The 16,704-nt window shown below is 35.6% G+C and overlaps 1 protein-coding gene across 9 annotated transcripts in view; it reads right to left on the reverse strand.

The window, feature by feature from the left end:
• The window catches only part of DMXL1 (Dmx like 1), a 174,824-nt gene that overhangs the window by 74,119 nt on the left and 84,001 nt on the right, over window positions 1-16,704 (reverse strand). For all 9 annotated transcript variants that reach the window (XR_001826286.2, XM_017531876.2, XM_017531877.2 and 6 more), the window contains 7 exons: window positions 10,811-10,980; window positions 10,199-10,296; window positions 8,367-8,532; window positions 7,270-7,531; window positions 3,813-4,903; window positions 3,151-3,342; window positions 197-273 (listed from right to left, as the gene is read on the reverse strand). Coding sequence is in view for 8 of the 9 variants with exons in the window: in XM_017531876.2 (XP_017387365.1) it covers window positions 197-273; window positions 3,151-3,342; window positions 3,813-4,903; window positions 7,270-7,531; window positions 8,367-8,532; window positions 10,199-10,296; window positions 10,811-10,980 (2,056 nt within the window). In the remaining variant the exon portion in view is untranslated. The remainder of the gene's footprint in view (window positions 1-196; window positions 274-3,150; window positions 3,343-3,812; window positions 4,904-7,269; window positions 7,532-8,366; window positions 8,533-10,198; window positions 10,297-10,810; window positions 10,981-16,704) is intronic.

Here is a 16,704-nt window from a genome sequence, read left to right on the forward strand (position 1 = left end):
ATAAGTTATATGAATTTTATTTGAGATTCATTTGCCATAAAAACTTCAAAGATGAACAGAAAGTACTAAAAACTTCAGATGTATGTTTTTTGCATTACTTGAAAGAGGCTGTTATAGTTCTAAACCACTGACATACAAAATATGAAACCTCATTGCTTACTGTAAGCATTCTTAAATTTCATAAAAAGATAGTTACCTGTAGTTATGACTACCACAAAGGCACTGATAAATACAAGCAGAAAGCGAGGCTGCTAAAGTATGCATTACATATACCTGGAAAACAAAAACAAAATTGCTTTAAGTATAACTTTTTTAAAGTATAGATTTTTTTCAAGACCTAATATAATCAGCATTTTTTTAAAAATGAAAAAATTTTTCATTCTTTGCCTTCATAAACTATTTACTTTTTTTCTATAACACTCATTCTTATCTACATAAGTCTCACTAGAGAAAATTTCAAGAAAACACACTGAAGCCTTTACCAGAAATTATAAAACACACATCTGCTACCTAATTTCTTTTTCTAGAGCAAAGAGGAACAGATGTCAGCTCTCCAGTAGAGCATGAACCAAGTATTAAAGTAAGCCCTCCAACTCTCAATCTGCTTTTTCCTCAACCAAAACGTGAAGGGACACTGCCTGATAACAGACAGTTCACCAATGGACAGGTCACTAAAGAATATGCTACCACATATTCTAGTTACCTTGGGAAATAATTTGAAGAGAGTGAAACCAGAGAAAAGAGGAACGTTTTAGGGTATGAAAGGCAGTAACCAAAAGGCAGCGGAGTCAGGCATTTGTTTTAAGGAAGAGAAGACCCTAAACATGGCATGGCAATAGCAGTAACATTAAGTAGAACTGAGGATGAAGGAGAAGTTTCAGCTACGTAAGAAAGTCAAACTATACTAGAATATTAAAAGACCAGGTTCCTCATCTGATTGTGAAGTATGCCAGTCTTTTTGTAGATAAAAATGAAGAATGACAGGTCAAATCTAATTGCTAATTTTTCCTTCAAATGTCAGTAAAACATGTTATGAATTAAAAGATATTATTTAATTGAAGATGATAAAAACTATGTGTGGGAGCTTGCAAAAATGACCATAATATTTTACAGCTTCTGCAAAAGACAGCTGGACCTACTTCTCCACTCATTGAATCTAAGCTGGCCTTGACTTGTTTGACCAAGAGGAAACAACAGAAATGAAGTGTGAGTTTTGAAGCCACACCTCAAAAAGCCTTGCAAATTCTATTCTTACTATTCTTGAATCCCTGATGCCACCATGTGAAAAAAAGTCTAGTCGTGACTGGGCCAAGGGGTGCACAGACATTTGATTAAACATTATTCTAGATGTCTGTGAGATGTTTTCAAATGAGATAAACATTTGATTCAGTAGACTAATTAAGCAGATTGTGGTCTGTTATGTGAGTAGACTCAATTGGCAAGATCTGAATAGAACAAAAAGGCTGAGTAACTCCCGTCTAACTGCACTAAGCTGGGGCATTGCTTTTTCTATCTTCAAACTTGAACTAAAACATCAGCTCTTTTGGGGTCTTCAGCCTGTTGACTTTCTGACCTGAACTTAAACCATAGCTCTCCCGGTTCTCAGGCCTGATTTGGACTGGAACTACACCATCAGCACTCCTGGGTCTCCAACTTGCCAACTGCAGATCTTGGAACTTTTCAGCCTCCAAAACCACATAAGCCAATTCTTTGTAATAAATCTCTCTCTCATTACACATCCTATTTTCTGTTTCTTGAAGAACCCAGACAAATATATTAGGCTTGCCTGCTGGAGATGAGATACCTATGACCCAGATTCTCCTGTCAGTACTGTCAGCATACGCCAACCACCGGAAATGTAAATGATACCATCTTAGATCATCTAGAACCCAGTTAACCCACCAGTTGACCAAAGATGAATGACAGAGTCCAGACATTAGTACAGCTGGCCCAAACCAAAGAACTAATGAACCAACCCACAGAATCATGAGCAAAATAAATGATGGCTTTTTAAGCCACTACTGTTTCAGGACAGTTCTTAAGCAGCAAAAGCTAACTGATACACCACAGGTATGCTATAAAGTTAAATATAAAATATAGTTTGGCTAAAATGAGCACAATCTGAAAGAAATTAAATTCTATACTGTATAATAAGCCATATGGGCATATACTACAGAGCCGTACAGAAAAATAAGTAGTGAAATTCAATTACAAGGACTAAAGAAGGTAATTCAATTACAAGGATTAAAGAGGGTAAAATTGTAGAAGAGGGTACTAAAGAGGGTAAAATTGTAGAACAGGCCACCATCAGGCAAACAGAAAAGCGAATTGGTATAATATAACCTGGGAGGTGGACAAGAGCTACATGATAGAGTATAAGGAAAAAAAACAACTGTAGGGATATATGAAAATGGTCAAAATCAGTTATACTTCAAAGGATTTCACTATGTCTGGAAAGTAAAGATAAAATATGATATCAACAGCAGATAAAGTCAAGTGATAATGAACAGGATGCTCTGGTTGATTAGAGAATTAACTATAACAATAAAATTAGTTACGCATTAGAATCACACCAGGAGCTTCTTTAAAAATACATATTCCTGGGACATACTCTCACTGACTGATTCAGTAAGTTTGGAGTGAACTTGAGAATCCAAACTTTTAATAAGCACTGCAGGTGATTCTGTTCTAGCTGGTTCAGAAATGACAGGGGCAAATAGTTCACATTATCCTTAAAATACGGAATCCTCCAATATTAACAAGGGAAAACTTTATTTACATATTAGTGCCTTTACATTAAAATATTAACTTTCTATGTTTAAAAAAACAATGAGCTTTTTGGTTAAATGTACTATTAAAGGAATCACTCATGTATCTACATATGCACCTATTATTCTGAAAAAGCAGCTAAGACTAAATAAGCATTTTGATAAAAAATTCAAGAACTTTACTGGTCTAAGTAACACGAGCATGATAAGCTGGTCTACAACCAGAAGATTTCCTTAATAGGAATCAACATAAACTTCGTAATGTAACAATTGCTATGCTTAGTCTGATGTTTAAAATTACTTTAAAAAAACATGTTAATATTTATCTTGTAGTTTTATCATTGTACAGATGAATTAAAAGCTTGAAACTAAGCATACTTACTTTATTGCTCTGGATATCAGGGTGGGGTGGTGAATCAAAGTTTATTATGGCATGGAGAATATCATGTGTTAGATTACTAAGGTGCAATAATGGATTGGCAACTACTGTTTTGGCACTGGCTGTACAAGCAAAGAGGAGAGGCACTGAGGTTTGCTCTGACAGAGGGCTAGAAAATAGCGGTTCTGCCGTTTCCTTAAAAACAAAGAGGGAAAAAAGGTTAATGGACTATTTATAGTTATAAACCATTACTTCAGTAAATCAAAGGCTCTCACTTCAAAGCAATTAAAAAATAAAAGCATAATAGAAACTTAGAAAGGACCTGAAGAAGTCAGCATTCCAATAATCATATTTAAAAGTAAGACATTGAGGCGGAACAGAGAGGAAAAATAAAAAGATAATATCCTCTTGCAATAAGAAGTTTGTCACCCTACAAGGAGTTTGGGTGTGAGTTAAGCAGGTCATAAGGCCTGATACTGAATTGCTTGAAACTACAGTAAATACACAACTCTACTAATTCATAATATGAAGGACCACACAGAAGGGAACATTCCCTAAAGCAACTGTAATGAAGAAAATCAAGTCTTAGTATTCAAAACCAAAAAAGCAACATCAAAAACAGTTTTAGACATGTACTATTTTTGACTGTCATATAAATTACATACCTGCTGAGATTCTTGCAAAAGCAAAATCAATTCCATTCTCACAGATGCAAGACCCCCACCATGAGATCCATGAAGTATGCAGTAACTAAGAAACATTCTCAAAAGTGACTGATATTTCAAGAGCCACTGTCTTTTTTCCTGAAAATTTTCTCTCAGTTGTTTCACTTTTGTTTGGTGAGGCAAATCTTCAGCATCCTCATTTAATCCAAATTCATCTTCATTTTTGCCAAATGCAGACTGTAGTTCTTCAGCATCTGGGCAAAAGTCACAAGTCCTCTGAAGAGCTATCACCTCTTTTTCAAGCCAGTGGTAGAGCTGGTAACGCAATTTTCCACCATCTATTTCATAGCCGGTAGATAAAGTACGAAGTTCTACTGTGAGAATCTTTAAACATGCTCTAAATTTTAATTGAACTGCAATTATATCTTCTGATGGATTTAAGAGGTCATTTCCATCTAGTGTGCTGAAAGATTCTGTGTAATTAGAACTGATTTCATCTATTTTTTTATCTGTTTTTCTCTGTAAAGATTTTATTTCTTTCATTGAAATAGGGACATCCTCATTTTCTTCATCATTATCACTGTCCCATTTTAACTCTAAAGAGTCATCCTGAAACACAACACCTGGTTGGCTCCAGTCAAAAGAAAGAGTGGAGTTTGATTGCTTCTCTGAGGAACCCTCTGAAGAAGATCCAAAACCATTCATCAGTGACTGTGACCAATCAATAGCAGAAGACTTATCTTCCCTTGCATCCCAGTTTAATGGAGAAGAAGGAGAACAGGCTTTACTAGTATCCAGAAAACTAGAAGCTCTACAAAAAGGTCTTGTTTTCTTGATGACTTTAGGCATCTTTGATAATACTTCCAAAGCCAACATTGGGCAGCCAGCTTTTAAATGAGCACTGGCAGTAGTAAAAAATAATCGTCTTTCACTTAAATTAATTGTTCCTGCCAGTCCACTTTTTCCTGTTAGACTCATATGTGTGGAAAATGTATCAGATGATCCAAAATGACGTCTCAGCAAAAGAGGATGTGTTCTTAGGTAATTGTAGAAATTAAAAACCGCAGGACTACAGGCTGACATAAGTTGATCTGAAAGTAAATTCATTTCATGAGCCAAGGAAAGTTGTTCAAGAGCTGAACTGGGTGTTTGTATTGTAGTCCCTTTTCTCTATCTACTACGACACCTTTATCTACAGGGTCTTTGACACAGTTTTACTAATAGGCCACAATGATCCATGGCATTAAAGAGGCAACAACACATTTATAATTAACATATTCTAATGAAGTAGGAAAACAAAGATTATGCTGCTTTCCCATTGAAACAAATCTCTTCAGGTAATATTCTAAGATAATTTAAAACATCCAGTTACAGACTTTTAGTTCTTTTTCTACTTCCCTGGATACTTCTCAGTCTGCTTTGTTAGTCCTCCTCATTTCCTCTACCTTGGAATGCTGAGATTCCTCTAGGGTTCAACTGCTGACTTCTTTTCTATCTATATTCTCTGAGTTGAATTCATATAGTCCCATGACTTTCAGTAACATCCAATGAAATACTGAAATGATAACTTGGCCATCATCTCTATCTCCAGTCCCAACTTAACACTGAAAATCTAAACTCCTATATTGAAAAGCCTACATTTTGTTTCCACTTACATGTATAAACTCTTGCTTTGGGACGTTTTTATTTAGTGTGCCCTTGACCCAAACCACTCTTTACCCATATCTACATTGATTAACTCACTAATTTCAACCAATTCTCTGCTCAAATGTCACCTTATCAGAGAAAGCTTCATGATGTAAAACAATACTTCCCTGTATCATTTACCTGTTGAGCCAAGAGTTACCTTTGACTCCTAACTCCTTCTCATTCCATATCAAATCCAGTCCTATCTAGTCAATCTTAAAATCATATCCCAAATCCAACCACATCTCTCTGCCTCCACTCCAATCATTCTGGTCCAAGCCACCATTATCTTTTTTGAAATATTTTTCTAGAATACAAGATTAATTGGTAATAAAAGTATGTAAACATGTACTAGTCCCAAATTAAAATACAATTTTCACATGAATATTTGTAAGTATAAGAAAGTGAGCCAGGTCTGCGTGTGGTAGCTCATGCCTATAAACCCAGCATTTTGAGCTCAGGAGTTCAAGACCAGCCCAGGGAACATGGTGAAACCCTATCTCCACCGAAAATACAAAAAAATTAGCCAGGCACAGTGGCACACATCTGTGGTCCCTGCTACTCAGGAGGCTAAGGTGGAAAGATTGTTTGAGCTTGGGAGGTGGAAGCTGAAATGAGGTGAGATAGCACCACTACACTCCATCCTGGTGACAGAGTGAGACTCCATGTGAAAAAAGAAGAAAAAAAGAAAGAGAAGAAAAATGAAAAGAAAAGAAGAAAGGAAAGAAAGAAAATAAAGAAAAAGAGGAGGGGAGGGGAGTGGAGGAAAGGAAAGGGGAAAAGAAAAGAGGGCCAGGCACAGTGGCTCATGCCTGTAATTTCAGACTTTGGGAGGCCGAGGTAGGAGGCTAGCTTGAGGCCAGGTGTTTGAGATAAGCCAGGGCAACAAAGCAAGATGAGGTCTCTAAATTTTTTAAAAAATAAAAACACTTAAAAAAGAAAGTGGCTAGAAAAGGCATTTACATTTTCCCTTCAATACATAGAGGCTAGTTTGAAAATCTTTAGCTTAGATGGCTAGAAGACTTAAACACAAATGAGTCACACAGCTTTCTCAAAGGTTTAGAAAATAAGGCAAAGACCACTTCCCAATTAAATGATGCCACATAAAAATCTACGAACTAGAACCTTTTCCAATTAGTATTTCAAATAATATAATACCTATTTTATCAGCTACCAAACACGATTCAATCTATGGAAAAGTATCTGAAAAGCAAATCTCATTTTTATAGAATCTTTATAAAAATTCCATTTTATGTGAAACTCTAAGAAAGTTTTAGCAAAGAGGATTTCTAAAAGAAAAGGTACTAGTAGACCCAAAAGAGTACATATGCTCTACTTCACTTATCTCATGAACAAGACAGTCAGGTTTATCTAGCTTAAGATTTTCTATTCACATCACCTAAGTCAACTTTTTTTTTTTACACTGAATATATTTTACACTATAAGAATTCTAAAACTGATGGACAAACACACTAAATTCAGCCTAAGATTTAAAAACTGGCTTTATAAAAGTATTTCTTCAATATGTTTATATTCAAGTGTTGACAATATTTATGTTCAATAAATCTACTTTTTAAAAACAGAAAATCCCAAGTTCTTTGTTTTCAAAGGATTTATCTTTCTGGAGAAAAAAACCAACCAACCAAAAACTGTTATAAAGACCATGAATTCAATTTGTCTGTATTACCCTTATCACACCATAGAGTGGTCTGCACATGTAGCAATTACCAATAACACTCTTAATCATTAACATCTTAGAAATGCAGCTTACCATCACACTCTCTGATAGGTTGCTTGATTAATGTTTCCAGAGCACCACTATAATCTTCCAAAATCCAATATGCCATGCTCCGAAGAAAAGGATCATGATGCATATTTATGTTCAAGGAACAAAGTTCATTGGCAGGAGAATCAATTCCCAAAACTTTTTTACGTAAAATAGATTTATATGTTGCAGCTGTATCAAATTCACACTCATAGAGTCTTGCTATTACAAGAGCCAACTGAAGGTCATTCAATTTCTCAAGACATACCTTTAAAAAGAAAATATTGTTTATAAATAATCAGGAGCAGGTTTCATTTTAGTATAAATTCAATTAACTCACTAATAACTGGAAAAATATAAGGCCTTATTAATATCCAAAATTAGCAAAGAAGGGTAAGAAACAAAATATATGCTGCTTCCTTTTAGCAAATCTACTTGACAACATTTAATATTTGCAAATCTACCTTCTAGTACTAAATATATTTATGTGCAAAAAAGTAGACTAAATGAGGAAATAATGGATACTTTAAATGACGTCAATTCAATCTACATTATTTTTTGACTTGAACCTCTACTATTAATCTCCATCTGCCCCTGGAGACTTTAGCCTGCATGTTAAAAGCCTATTTTGAATTACTTGTATGAAACTCTGAGCAAAAGGGCAATTCGAGACAGAAACGTTTTATCTTAAATATTCATAATTTTTTTAAGGCTTACTACGAAATAATCAGTTAAGGATTTTCTAACATTTATCAAATAATACAGAGATAGATATGGGGTTCAAATATGTTTAAACTGATAACATAAACCTTTTAATTTTTTTAACTTGTTTATGAATATTCTTAAGAGTCAAATCAATTACCTATCTCTACCAACTAACAAACACCATTTGGTTAATCTTAATTCTGTATAAATACTATCCAAGTTAACAGTCAAATTTTTAAAAGTTTCTATTAAATATGAACAGTTATTTTAGGTATTTAGCTTTGTATTATTTGCAATAAAGTTGAAATTTAAAAATTTAATAAAATTAAAAATTTAAGCACTAAAGAGCTTTAAAAGATGACTTTGCTATTCTTTGTTATTTAAATTTTATTCATTACCTCAACTGCATCTCTGAGGCAGCCAGCTAAAAGAAAAAACGCTGCAGAATGTTCAAATCTTTGTTTGCCTAGCAAAGAAAAAGCATTCTTTAAAGCTGCTTTACGCCATCTTTCATCCTCAAAATTGTGTCCAAAAAACTGTGTCATCTTGGTGTTTTTTTCAGCTCTACAAAGGAAAAAGAGGTATGAAAATTTTGGAATACAATTTTTTTTTTTTTTTTTTTTAACATCAGAATCAATTTTCTAAAGTTAGGATTTAACAGCTAAGGCTCAACAGAAACATCTGCCAGTTCATAACTTACTGTATATGTGCTTCTTTTCCCAGTAAAAATTATATTAGGTAGGCTGGGACCAGTGGCTCATATAGGTAATCCTAGCACTTCAGGAGGCCAAGACAGGCGGATGACCTGAGGTCAGGAGTTCGAGATCAGCCTGGCCAACATGGTGAAACCCTGTCTCTACTAAAAATATAAAAATTACCCGGGTGTGGTAGTGGGCATCTGTAATCCCAGCTACTTGGGAGGCCGAGGCAAGAGAACTGCTTGAACCCCAGAGGTGAAGGTTGCAGTGATCCATTGTACTCCAGCCTGGGCGACAGAGGAAGACTCTGTCTAAAAAAAAAAAATGTATTAGGTAAGCATTTGTTATGTAAGTCTCAAGAGAGATTACAAAAAATTTTTCTTTCAAAATACAAAGGAAACTACATTAGTAGGACTGTGAAAATTACTTTTAAATCCATGCAAAATGTTTAATTTATATTAATTTATGTGCCACCATTGAAACTCATCAGTAACTTTTCGCCCCTGTCCATCTGAAAATTACCTAGATAAGAGATAAAATCTAAAGAATGTGCTTTGAATCAAAACAACCCTAAATCATCTAGTCTCTTAGAAAACCCATTTGTTATCATGATTTTACCCCAAAGGTGGTTGTTCATGTGGGTCCTCTGGAAATAAAGTCAAAACAAATGAAGAACTATTTATCGTAATCTTGTTCACCACTCTTGCTCAGACGTGAGGGAGAAAAATTCTAAGTGAATTTAGCTCAGAAAGAAGGTGAGGCCCACCTACAGGAGGGAGGCAGTTTTGAGGGGTAGGGCTGGCCTGTAGCACAGAGGTAGATGCCTGTTCCAGATTCCACCAACTAATTAATTTATCTTCTTCCCTGTCCTAAATATAAGTTTCTGGTTTAGTTATCTGGTGTAGTTTGGCTGTGTTCCCACCCAAATCTCATCTTGAATTCCCATGTGTTGTGGGAGGGACCCAGTGGGAGGTAACTGAAGCATGGGAGCAAGTCTTTCCCATGCTATTTTTATGATACTAAGTCTCAAGAGACTTGATGGTTTTAAAACCAGGACTTCCCCTGCACGAGCTCTTCTCTCTTGTCTGTTGTCATGCCTTTCAACTTCTGCCATGATTTTGAGGCCTTCCCAGCCACATGGAATGGTAGGTCCAATAAACCTCTTTATTTTGTAAATTGCCCAATCTTGGGTATGTCTTTATCAGCAGCATGAAAACAGACTAATACATTACCTTTGTTTCACAGGAGCATGATAAGAAGTTCTTAAAATAAACAATATTTTGTTTCTGGATTGATAAATCTGAAAACAAATTAAACTGACCTCATCAGGTTTCTTCCATTCTAAAAAAAAAAAAAAAACCACTTGGGGCCTTTCCCTTATGAAATCTCTCTCTTAATAAGAATCTACATGAATTCAAATCAAGAACAACAAATCTTACTTCATACATTTACTCCTTATGACCAGATTTTTCACATTGAAGCAGTTTTTTTTTTTTTTTTTTTTTTTTTTTTTTTTTTTTTTTTTTACCTACCTATATAATCCCCAAATCACAGCTTTCTTTTTCATTGCAAGGTAAAAAATGGCAGCATCTAAAGGATCATTCTTTCTATAAAAGGCTGCTTTAGCTACCTATAATCAAAAAATATTGGTCAAAATTTCACAGAAACAGTTTTGAACAAGTTATTTCCTTCATATGCAAGGCTGGCACATATTATCCACAGAATGTTTAATAAAATTTTAAAAATATGTAAAATAATAATATGTGCACTGTAGAATAACAAAAGTGACTTATGGTGATGGCTTCAAAGGACACAGAGAAGAAATAGTAAGACTACTGCCTTTTCATTAGAAGTTATTCTGTACTATTTTTAAATTTTTCTAAACATATACATATATTATTTTGTAAAATCAGACATATGCTACTAAGTGAATGTGTCAATTAAAAACTTGGGAATTAGAATATATATTTCAAAACTTTATATTAACATATTTTGAAATATGTTATAAATGAAATATGGACTATTCAAAAGCCTTTTGCTTCTTCAAAAACAAGAGGGAGTAATGGCAGAGAAGATAAGGAATGACATTTTAAAAAATGTCCAAAAAACATTAACTCACTTATAAACCAAAATAAAACACTTACTTTTTCCATGCATTTGCGTAAGATGCGGGTATTCCGGACCCACCACCCCACACCCATAGCTCTTAGTTCAGACCAAGTGGGATCATCTTTCTGCATGGCTGGCAACATGTTCAGCAGTTCTTCCTCTGCTACTGAGTGAAATGCCCAAGCAAAATGACTTGTAGAAAGGCCTGCAGAAATGTCAAAAATGATATTTAGAAGAATTAGAAGTATGCTTCTATGATTATCAGAAATGTATGTTCTATATTTACAATATAAACGTGCAAACTTCTATGAGATTCACAGTTTAAGGTTAGAAATAAGGGCCGTTTTTTTATTTTTGCTACTTCAAACAACTGTATCACTCCAATGAGCATATATGTGTTTTGTAGAAATAGTGTATTTTTTTGAAAGGAAAAGAAAAAATGCTTATGGCAAATTCCACTGTGCTGATGCATTTTTGTTCTCCAGCTATTACCCATGATCCTTTTTAAAAAATGAGAAACACTTAAAGCATTACTTTATGTTGATATATTTCTATCTTCAAAGATGCTTTTTACCTTCCTTTGGTCAACATTTGTTTTGTGGATGTAATTCCACATAATTAATTAAAAAAATCAAGTAAGCGGTTCAGGTTGATCAATTAGGACTAGCACTGCAAAGATCCCAAAATCAGAATGCACACATTAAATTCCAGCTCTAGCCGGGTGCTAGAAGGTGAAATCTTCTTCTGTACTATTCTGTACAGGCTCACGTCTGTAATCCCAGCACTTTGGGAGGCCTAGGTGGGTGAATCACTTGAGGTCAGAAGTTTGAGACCAGCCTGGTCAACATGGTAAAACCCTGTCTCTACTTAAAAAACATACAATTAGCCGGGCATGGTGGTGTGTACCTGTAATCCCAGCTACTCAGGAAGCTGAGGCAGAAGAATCACTTGAACCAGGGAGGTGGAGGTTACAGTGAGCTGAGATCATGCACTCCAGCCTCAGTGACAGAGTGAAACTCTGTCTCAAAAACAAAAATAAAAATAAAAATAAATTCCAGCTCAATTGTTAAGTTGGTACAAAAGTAACTGCAAGTTGTTTTTGCCATTTAAAAAGGCAAAAACTACAATTACTTTTGCACAAGCCTAATATATCAATATAATCTTGGACAAGTTATGTTGTCTCTTAATGCTTCAATTTATCTGTATATAAAATGCAAATAATCATGGAACTACCTTATAACATAGTTTTGAGAATTAAATAATATAGTTATAAAATTTAGAATAGAATCTGGCACATAGTAATTATTATCCCATGTTACCATATTAGTAAGATATTTTTATATTTACACAGCATCATTTATGTCAGTGATTCTCTCAACTTAATGGACTACACATTTATTGCTCACCTTCTATTTTGACTTTTCACAAAACATTTTGTTTAGCATTACTACGTAAAGTAAATGATTAATTGTAGGATGTGGCTTTGAGATATATGGCCTCAAATTTTTAACCTAAGCCAAGCAAGGAATCACCTCCCATGCCAAGCAATGTGAAATGCTTCTACACTGAACACTTCGAAAATAAATGAAAGGTTAAAAACAAAACAAAGCCAAAAAAACCCTATGTTGTGAATGGACTATTATTATAAATCATTTCTGGATTCCTATTATCTCTCCATATATTTTTATAAATAATTAAATAATTTGATTTAGACATCAGTACGATGGTGGAATAGAAGTCTCAGGCTTCATTCCTTGCTATGGTTTGTATATTTATGTCCCTCCAGGTTTCATGTTGAAACTTAGCCCCCAAAGTAATATCATCAACAAGAAGAACCTTAAGGAGATAACTGGCCATTGCCCTCATAAATGGGATTAATGCCCTTATAAAAGGGCTCAAGAGAACCAGCTAGTCCTTTTCACCACTTCTATCATTTGAGGATGTGGCAACAAGGTGCCAACTATGGAGGAAATCAAGCCCTTACCAAGCACCAAATCTGCTGGAACCTTGATCGTCTTGGACTTCCCAGCCTCCAGAAATACGAAAAAAAAAATTTTCCTATTTATAAATTACCCAGTCTAAGGTATTTGTTATAGAAGTCCAAAGACAGACACCCCACACACAAAGTGTTTAAGTAGCAACTAGCCACAGATGAGAAAATGTCATTTTACCCACAAACCTGGGAATGAGCTGAGACACCTGCATGGACCACAGAACCAAATAAAAACTGCAGTAGAAGGGTAAGAGTAACAGTCTCACTTTGAGCACATCATCTGTTTCCATCCAAGTTGATTTGTGCTACACAAAGAAAATTCCCTAGATCCACAGTTTGTACAGTGGGAAAAGAAAGCCACGGTCAGACACTGAGCTTCCCCAGTGTTCTACAATGTTTCCCAGGAAGCTCACAATGGTCTCACTTCAAGGGAAACAATGTGGGCAATGGCATAACTAGATCATCTGGGGTTGGGTAGAAACAAAGAAAGGAGGTAGACCTTATAGCAACTAGCCTACAAGATCTTGGTGGTAGCTCTGTGTTACTGCCAGTGGTAGCATCCCATTAGAGGTAACAGCCAATGGCATATCCTACCTGCAAAGTCAAGCTGGTTGCTTCTAGAAGCATGGTAGAAAATTCAACCTGGCTTCAGTCCTTAGATGGCCAACATCCACATCTGGCCTCAGAGCTCACCCCAAAGCCCCATACAGACTGGTAGACACCTACCACAGCAAATTTCAGCAAAGCTCAGGGGCTAGACCTGCCCAACCAGAGAGTTTATCAAACAGTGGCTTGGCTCAGCCTCAAACACCACTCCAAGGTCCTACCCAGGCAGGCGGACACCTGTCACTGTGTATTTCCTTAGACAGACCTGCCCAACCTGGGAGGCCTCAAATAAACCTAGTGTTATGCCTCAAGGAACCAAAAAGAGAAGAAACTCAGACCAAAGTTAGCAGAAGAAAGGAAATAATGATCAGAGAAGAAATAAATAAAGTATAAAACAGAAAAATGACAGGGGAAAAAAACTCACAAAACTAAGGGTCAGTTTTCTGGAAAAATAAATACAATTGACAAATCATTAGCAAGATTAAGAAAAAGACAGAAGGGCCAGACACGGTGGCTCACACCTGTAATACCAGAACTTTAGGAGACTGAGGCAGGCGGATCACTTGAGGTCAGGAGTTTAAGACCAGCCTGGCCAACATGTCGAAACCATCTCTACTAAAAATACAAAAATTAGCCGGGCGTGGTGGAATAAGCCTGTAATCCCAGCTACTTGGGAGGCTGAGGCAGGAGAATCACTTGAACCCAGGAGGCAGAGGTTGCAGTGAGCTGAGAGGCTCCACCGGATTCCAGCCTGGGCGACAGAGCAAGACTCTACCTCAAAAAATAAAAAAAATAAATAAAAGACTACAAATAAAATGAGAAGTTAAAGAAGAGGCACTACAACTGATACCACAAACGAATAATCATAAGAGATTAATATGCACATATATGCCAACAAACTGGATAACCCAGAAGAAACGGATAAATTCCTAGACATAGGCAACCTGCCAGAACTGAAATATGAAGAAATAAAATATCTGAACAGATTGATGATGAGTAAGGATATAAATCAGTAATATAAAGTCTCCCATCAGACCAGGCATGGTGGCTCACTTCTGTAACCCCAGCACTTTGGGAGGCAGAGGCCGGCAGATCACTTGAGGTCAGGAGTTCAAAACCAGCCTTGCTAATATAGCAAAACTCTGTCTCTACTAAAAATACCCTAGCTACTCAAGAAGCTGAAGTAGGAGAATCACTTGAACCCCAGAAGCAGAGGTTACAGAGCTGACATCTCACCACTGCGTGAGACTGCATCTCAAAAAAAAAAAGTCTCTCATCAAAGAAAGCCCGGAATCTAATCACGTCACAGGCATCACGGGTAAATTCTACTAAACATTTAAAGAAAAACTAACATCAGTCCTTCTTAAACTCTTCCAAAGAACAGGAGAAGAAAGAAAAGTTCCTAACTCTTTTTATGAGGACAGTCATTTCCCTGATGCCAAAGCCAGGCAAAATGAATACAAAAAAAAAAATAAAAAATTATAGGCCATTATCCCCAATAAACACAAATGTAAAATCCTCCACAAAATACTGGCAAAACAAATTAACAGCACAATAAAAGGATCATCCACTATGATCAAGTAGGAATTATGCCAGGGGTGCAAGATTAACTCAACATGTGCAAATTAACCAATGTCATTCTGTTCACATTAACAAAATCAAGGACAAAACCATATGATCCTCCCAACATATGCAAAAAACAAAACAAAACAAAACAAAACAAAAAAATGCATTTGACAAAATTCAACATCCTTTCACAACAAAAACACTCAACAAATTAGGTGCAGAAGGAATGTACCTCAACATAATAAAGGCCATAAATGACAAGCTCAGAGCTAAACATCATACTCTACAGTAACAATTTGAAAGCTTTTCCTTTAAGATCAGAAAGAAGACAAGGATGAACTCTCTCAAAACTTCTACTCAACTATGATAGTACTAGAAACCCCTGCCAGAGCAATTAGACAAGAGAAAGAAATAAACAGGCATCCAACTAGAAAAGGAAGAAGTGAAAATGTCACTGTTTGCTAACAAGACAATCTTACATGCAGAAAACACTAAAGTCTCCACCAAAGAAACAGAACTAATAAACAACTACATTAAACTTGAAGGATACAAAATTAAAATGCAAAAAGCAGTAGCATTTCCATACAGTAACAAATTATCTGATCTGATTTTAAAAATAAACAAAACAATCCTGTTAATAATTGTTACAAAAAAAATACTTAGAAATAAATTGGCCAGGCCAGTGGCTCACACCTGTAATCCCAGCACTTTGGGAGGTGGGGTAGAAAGATCACTTGAGCTCAGGAGTTTAAGAACAGCCTGGGCAACGTAGCAAGACCCCATTTCATTACAAACAAAAATTTAACCAAGGAGGTAACAGAGCTCTACAATAAAAACTGTAAAACACTGATGAAAGAAATTTGAAGATGCAAATAAATTGAAGATATCCAGTGTTCTCAGGCTGCAAAAATTAATGTTGATAAAATGTCCACACTGCCCAACATGATCTACAGATTCAATGTCATGTATATCAAAATAGTGATATCATTTTTTCACGGAAACAGAAGAAAAACCCTAAATTAATTAGGAATACCAAGAAACCCCAAATACCCAAGGTAAACATGAGATGAAAGAACAAACCTAGAAACACCACACTACCTAATTTCAAACTATATTACAAAGCTAAGGTAATCAAAACAGCATGGCACTGGCATAAAAACAGCAAAACAGACCAATGGAATAGAACAGAAAGCATGGAAATGAACCCATGCATTTATACTCAATTGACTTTTGTCAAAGGTGCAAGGAACACACAATGAGAAAGGATAGTTTCTTCAATAAATGGCTCTGGGAAAACTAGATAACCATATGCAGAAGAATGAAATTGGACCATTACCTTATACCATATAGAAAAATAGGTCAAAACTGATTAAAGATTTAAACATAAGACTTGCATTATCAAACTATTAGAAGAAAACATACGAGAAAAACTACACGACATCAGTCTGGGCAACAATTTTTTTTGGATATAACACCAAAGGCAAAGGCAACAAAAGCAAAAATAAACACGTGGTATTACATCAAACTGAAAACTACTGCATAGCAAAAAATACAATTAGCAGAGTGAAGAGAAAAGCCATGGATTGGGAAATAATATTTGCAGTCTGTATATCTGATAAGAAGTTAATATTCAAAATATATCAAGAATTCAAGCAACCCAATAGGAGGAATACAACTCAATTCAGAAATGGCATGTCAGGCACAAGTGGTGCACACCTGTAGTCCCAGCTATTTGAGAGGCTGAGACAGGAGGATGGCTTGAGG

The sequence above is a fragment of the Cebus imitator genome, unplaced genomic scaffold, assembly GCF_001604975.1.
Source record: "Cebus imitator isolate Cc_AM_T3 unplaced genomic scaffold, Cebus_imitator-1.0 Scaffold74, whole genome shotgun sequence".
NCBI lineage: Eukaryota > Metazoa > Chordata > Mammalia > Primates > Cebidae > Cebus > Cebus imitator.